At 43.6% G+C, this 6907-nt stretch overlaps 1 protein-coding gene across 1 annotated transcript in view; it reads left to right on the top strand.

The window, feature by feature from the left end:
- Positions 1–1456: 1456 nt before the first annotated feature.
- Positions 1457–6907, top strand: part of maml3 (mastermind-like transcriptional coactivator 3) — a 102578-nt gene continuing 97127 nt past the window's right edge. The window contains exon 1 of the mRNA XM_071917135.2: positions 1457–2049. Coding sequence (XP_071773236.2) covers positions 1687–2049 — 363 coding nt within the window. The 5' untranslated portion in view covers positions 1457–1686. The remainder of the gene's footprint in view (positions 2050–6907) is intronic.

Genomic DNA, 6907 nt, shown 5'->3' with positions numbered 1-6907 from the left:
CTACACTAATGAGGATCTAATAACCAAAATGGCTTTACAATCCATTGTTTAGAAGTTGTTCACTAAAACTCACACCACTTCTCCTTTGCTGAAACAATTTTCATCACGTTTGGGCGACATGGTCAGAAAAAAAAAGTATGGTAGTGTACCTTTTTGCCACTGATGCACTAACTTATTTCCCAGATTCAGCTGACAATATGGTATTCTCAACCTTTTTGGCTTGTGACCCTTTAAAATTAAGTAATGCCTACTTGTCACAGGCTGCATATGCAGAGTGGTGAACAGTTCAACCAAAGAATGAATTCCTCTTTTAAACTGAGGAGGCCTAGAGGCTGAAAACTATTCAGTATTTGACATGCAAGAAGCAAACATTTGAGAAAAAAAATGGAAAAAATAGACATGATAAAAAATAGATATAATACATTTGTATTGTAGAAGTATGTTTTTTTTCCTATCCCATAAATCATCTGGTGACCCCCAAAAGTATCTCACAACCCCCAGGTTGAGAACCACTGCTATAAGCAATCGTTAGGCATTCGCCATTATTTTGTAAGCAATCATTTGCCAAAAAGGTACACAGTTGCACTTTTTGATATTGGAGCTGTACTGGGGACTATTTGTTTATTTGAAACTATTCGTATTTTTATTTGAAACCATTACCCATGTGTGTTTTTATTGTTAAAAACGTAGGCTACAGCTCCAGTGACAAAATCGGCTTACCTTTTAATTGACAAAAAGGTACAACGGTGCACCTTTTTTTCTGACAGTGATCACAGGAAGTTGTATCTGTGGGGAAGCGACAGTAGCTCATGGCCCCGGTCGGAGGAGGATCAGCCCGGTCTACTCCGGAATCCACTCCGGGTTTTCCGGCTCTCCATCACCGGGCTCCTCACAGCCTCTAGCTGGTTTCTACTCAACTCCTGTCCTGATATCACTCCGCTGGCATGGTGGAGAAGCGGACCTGATTATTGTGATGGTGGCAGGCGGCAGCCAGTGACTAGAGACTTCCTCCACTGCTTCCCGAAACGCGTCTTGCACCGTCTACCTACCTACCAAGCTACCTACCGGACTACCTAGAGCGGCCGTGCTCTCCCCAACTTAACAACATCTTCACCGGGATTTCTTTCAAACCAAAACCATATGAGATGCAAGTTCACTGGGAAACTCCGGAGCCCGTTCGGTTCAGGCAGCAAAACTTTTTCTCAAAGGACAACACGATAAAACGGCGAGTGGGCTGCTGCCGCTGCTGCTCCTCCGTGGGACTGTTTGTGTGTATATGACCGTTGACTGCTAACGTTTGTACCTTCGTGTTTTCTGCGGAGTTGCTGGTAGCAGCGTGGCGGCGGGTTTATTGTTGAATTTAGTCGCTAACTAACCCCCGCTTGGCTTTGCTTGGGTCTCACTACTACACTCGGGTCGGGTGTTATTGTGTTTTCAGGAGCAGTGTGTTTGGAAACAATACTGAATGGCAGCGAGCCTCCGAGGAGGGAAGAAGAAACGGTTACAAGCTAGCTACTGTTCCGCTTCCAGCCCTTTAAACTCCCCGGTTGTTGCTCAGTTTTAGGCTGTTGTCGGCCATACCCGTGTCCACTGCCTGGCCGGGACAGCGAGGGAGAGGACACTAGGTGGAGGTGGTGGTGGTGGAGGAGGTGAAAAGTTCCTCCAAAATAGCAGCCACTCGGCTCAATGATGGGGGACTTCGCCTCCCCCGCTGCCGGACCCAACGGCAGTATCTGCATCAACAACAGCGGCATGAACCCGGCCGGGAGCGTGGTGCCCGGGGCCGTGGGCATACCTAAACACAGCACCGTGGTGGAGAGGCTGAGGCAGCGGATAGAGGGCTGCCGGAGACACCACGTCAACTGCGAGAACAGGTACCAGCAAGCCCACGCCGAGCAGCTGGAGATAGAGCGGAGGGAGACGGTCAGCCTGTACCAGCGGAGTCTGGAGCAGAGGGCCAAGAAGTCCGCCAGCAGCAAGCAGCAGAGCAAGCAGCAGGACCCGGACTCAGCCTCCTCCACCGAGCAGAGGAATAACACGCTCATAGCGGTAAGGGCAAGCTCTCTGCCACGGCCAAGACAGCCCTCAGACACCCCACTACCATCATACACACACTCATTACCGCCAAGGCTAGGCTCTTCATGTCTTATGTGACCCTCTCCCCTCCTCTTCTTCCTCACCCCCACCCCCCTCCCATATATCTCTGTCCCCAAAAGTCTTGGACCACTAGCTACAAACTAGACTACTCGTTCCCCGCTGTGAAAAGTTGTTCAAAACATGTTCACTGTGCGCTGGCAATTGCTGTCGAAACACACACTTCACTTTTTCAAAACAGGGTGCCAACTAGCGCCTGTGTTTACAAAGAACCCCCCCCACACACACACACACACACACGCACACACGCACACACACACTCCTTGAAGAAAACACACTCCTTGGGTTTGAATGCTTGAATTTTCAGAAATGACAAGCCTGAAAGCTGATATTTGATCTTTTTTTTTTTTAAAGATCTACGCCGCTCTACTTTATGTGCAAAGGAGGGCTGGAAGTTTTGAAAGCACGACTAATTGTTGAGATTATTTTCCAGTTTAACAACTCCTAACTAACTTCTGGCGGATGGCTTTTTGCATGCAAGCAACTTCTCCTTTGCTGTTCTTTGTTTTGGGTGCAAATTGTTCTGCAGGCGACATTAACATTGCAACATTGCTTCCTCGCTCAGCAGCAGCAGCAGTTTACGCTCCAGTCTGCTCTGTAACCTTTGTAACATTGTACCAAAATCAACAGCCAGTCGCCTCAGTGTTGCAAACATCTATTATTACAATCACCTCCTCGCTCAAAATAACCAGCCAACTAACTTCAAATTTACCTCCGGCGCCTGTCAGGGTCGTTATCCTACATTTTTTATTACTAACTTTTGGAGACTCGTTCAGTGTCCGGAGTTTAACACAAAATAACTATAGTAATCCTATGATCAATTTTAAAAGGGAACCATACAAAGACAATTAAAAAAACTATGAGTCCCTATAGGAATATTGCAGTGATGCCATAGGAAAAACTAAATCCGATAAGGTCACTAGCCTATAAACTCACTATTGAGTACTACAGATACACTTCAAGTCCCTGTAGGACTATTACAGTGATATCTCCATGGGAGGGGGTGTGATATAAGAGGGGTTGTCAGGTTTCTTATGGCTGACTCGTTTTCTTGTTGTGCTTTTGCTGAACAAGTCTATAGGTCTACGTATTGCCATTTTTTAAGAGAAAATGTGTAACTCCTGCGTTGGGCTGCCGCAGCTTGCGAGAGGGAGAGGGAGATGGAGACAGACCGGCAACATGTGTAGTCTCCCCTGTTCACACCATCTCCTTTGGACAAGCCCCGGTTTCCTTAGAAAAGACCAATGACGACATGTCGGGAATGTCGACATTGTTATCCCCTTTGTTGCGGCAATGAGCCCAATTCTCCCCCTTTGAAATGCTAAATCGGACTGTCTTTGTCGCTCTTTAATTTCTGAGGCGAGCTCAGTCGTTATTTAAGAGCCGTGCAGGCCCGACCAGCTACAGCTTGAGAGAGCAGCGGTGATTTTAATAGTGCAGGACCTCCCAGCGGTCCTTGTGGACATTAAACCGAACCGCCCATTAGATGGTCGGCAACAAATGCTCCGAGAATGGAGGGATTACTGCTTAAAGACACAGCGGCACCTCTCTGCTCTGTCCCTCTCTGCTCCTCTCCCAGTCACTGATGGCGATGCCTCATAGGCAATGGCATTCAAAAGCCGAAATAGCCAGTGCTGGGTGTAAGTACCCTATTTAGGCTACCTTTTTAAGTGCGAGGCGTTGCTGAAGCATGAATTGTAAAGGGGATGAAAGGAAATGGGAGAAAAGTCTCCCCTTCTCTCTCCCTCCTTTTCTCAGAAGAACAGAGCTGCAGCTAGATGGCTGTATGTAGTCACTGCAGAAGCAGGCATTCTAGGAAAGCCAACTATACAGTTGATGTAACTACACACACACCACATGCACGCATGCATACACAAACACCCGAGGGCCTTGATAGGGGTTCTGTTACAAAGTGTTCTTCGAAACATATTGTGTTGAAAAGGTGTGTTGTCTAGCTTCACAGTAAGTCTGACTACAATTTCACCTGTACCTAAGTACAAGGGCAGTGGCAAATATGTTCATCTCATGATTTGGTTGCATATTATATAAAGAGTTCATGATAAGATATTGTTGTAATATCAGATGTATGGTTAAAATGAAACAAACTTACTTATGAATGACTCTGTGGCTTTGACTTTTGTATGCCTTGCTATTGGTTGCTTGTAATGTCAGTCTAGGAACTGAAGCTTAGTCTACTTGAAGCACTTATTGCAAGTTGATCTGGATAAGAGCATCAGCAAAATGCCTAAAATGTTAAAAAAAAAAAAAGCAAACAGATGGAATATGTTACAATCAGATCACTTGTTCCTTAGAGATTGATCAAATAAGGCAGACAGTGCCTTGCCAAGTTGGCAAGATATTATCACAATGATTTGGAATTTGGTAATCCAATTGTATGTAGTCATGCTAGATTATAGTAATGTTTTAAAACATTTTCAATTGAGTGCGTTCCATTGTTTTTATGTTCATGTTTGTTGTGATTAATCTGTGTCACAATATAGTCAGTTTGTGATGAGACATTGTTGTGTGCCTCATAAGTGCAGCATGTTACTTCTAGTTAACTGGCTTGGGATTTAGACCTAAACTTAGATTTATTTGTTTACCCAGGGATAGTTGACCGAGCATTAATGCTCTTTTTCAGCAACTCAACCTCACTGCAACATTCTTGAGCATTTCACTTTGTCAAACGCACCCCGGTTCCCTGTGCCCTGGCCTAATCGTTCTCAGACACACCCACGTCGAGGCAGGGGCAAGCCTGTAATTATGGAAAGTGTGTGTGTGTGTGTGTGTGTGTGTTTGTGTTTATAGGCTAACTATTAGTGAGAAAGGAGAAGGAGACACTGGGATCCCGTTCTGTCTTTCCCACCATTTCTTCGACAGCAATGTTCTCATCACTTGGGGGAGTAGCATTAGAGAACTTCAAAACAATAAAAACAGTAGCCAGGGGTCATGTATTGGATTGGTTTGCTGAATGGGAATGAATAGGACACCCAGGGTGTGGTGTTCCCGTATAGCTCAATTATAGGAATTTGTTTCTTAGCATTAGGGATGGGACAGTATATAAAAATTCACTGTATCGCAATACAAAAATGTGACAATACATATTGTGGGGCAGAAAAATGAATCGCTATATTAGCTACATTTTATTCTGCTGTAGTAATCACAAATGAGACGGCTTGCCCATCACAATTTCACAAGCTCTCCATCGAAATTATTTATTACTATTATTATTATTATTTATTTGCACTTTGGAATGACATTTTTAAATTGTTGTTTACATTCTAGCAAATCAGTGTCATTGCTAAAAAGATTTGTGGCTCAGAAATAAACATAAGAGATAATCATACTCTGCATAGTCATTGAACTTTTATTTATTACATCGTATCGTTTGTTCGCTTGTTTCGAATCGTCTAACCTGTGTCGTGTATTGAGCCGAATCGTGAGATAAGCGTATCATCCCTACTTTGCATACAGTACATCCCCCCGAGACATACATGTACGTACAAATTCACCAGGTCAGAAAGAGGGCTCAGGAGCAGGTAGGGGTTCAGTGTCGACTTGCTGAACTTTCACAAGATGGACGCATGCAGGGATCAAACTTGTGACGTTCTAGTAATGGGATGGTCTCTCGTTTAACGTCAGGCCACCCTTCTGCCAACAGGTATAGTGTGACACTAACAGTGGCATGGGTTAGGGGTTCATTTCCAACTGGGGCCACACATATTAGAAATCTGTGCACTCTTGGTACCGTAGATACTATGGACTGTCCACCAAATGATACATCTTGCGGTAATAGACAATAATGATAATAGCATAGTTTAGAAGTCAACAGACAGCCTCCAAGGTACAGAGACATTTTAATAGCCTATAATTACAGTATATTTATAGTGTATTTGAAGGTGTGTCTTTATCTCTGACTTTCCACACACACACCTCTAGCATTTATCATGAAGCAGTCCTCAGCACTGGCTGTGTGTATCTGTGCGAGTGTGCGTACTTAAAGTTTGCATGTCAACAAAAGATTCACCATCCCATAACCCAATAAACATTTGATTTATTATATTGCGTAGTTATTATCTGCTCCTTGGACCTAGGATAAAACTGATTAAACTGTCCACTCCCTGTCAGTGCAAACGAAGCCAAAATATTCACATCATCAATTGTACATGAACACTGAATCATCCAGTGTATGTGTTCATTAAGTCCTAATTGAAATGTCTCTAAGCAGCAGTGAGATCACAGTGCAGTAGTCTGACCAATGTAGGATTTTTGGGCTGAGACCATTGTTGATTAATGGAGGGGAAACCCGACTGTTTTTTATTGATTGATTATGATTGATTGGTTATGATTTATTTTCTGCTGCTGTAAAATTGCTGAACACAATTCATCATTATATTCATTATTCATTATATTCCTAATTCATCATCGTAGCTGTCCTCAGACCAAATTCTTGACTGCATTTCTAAGACACAAGATTTTGTTTTTGTTTCGTTTTTTTCCCTCAAAGGTATAGTGTTAGTAAGTAGTAGTAAGTATCTTAAAAATGACCACCAAAATCCAATTTTTTGTGATGATTTTATCTAGGCATTATTTTTGAAATATGTGTGCATTATGTGTGAAAGGCCAGGCCAATATCTGTACACTGATAGGTCTGTCGGGCCCGATCGAGTCGTAGACCTCAATGCTATGAGATGGACGTGGTGTTGGATTGATTTAGACAGCTATGCTTCCACCCTCCCTTCAAGTTTTACTA

The sequence above is a fragment of the Centroberyx gerrardi genome, chromosome 3, assembly GCF_048128805.1.
Source record: "Centroberyx gerrardi isolate f3 chromosome 3, fCenGer3.hap1.cur.20231027, whole genome shotgun sequence".
In the NCBI taxonomy this organism is placed as follows: Eukaryota; Metazoa; Chordata; class Actinopteri; order Beryciformes; family Berycidae; genus Centroberyx; species Centroberyx gerrardi.
Note: the sequence above shows the minus strand (reverse complement) of the source record. Positions and strands in the feature narration are given on the sequence as shown.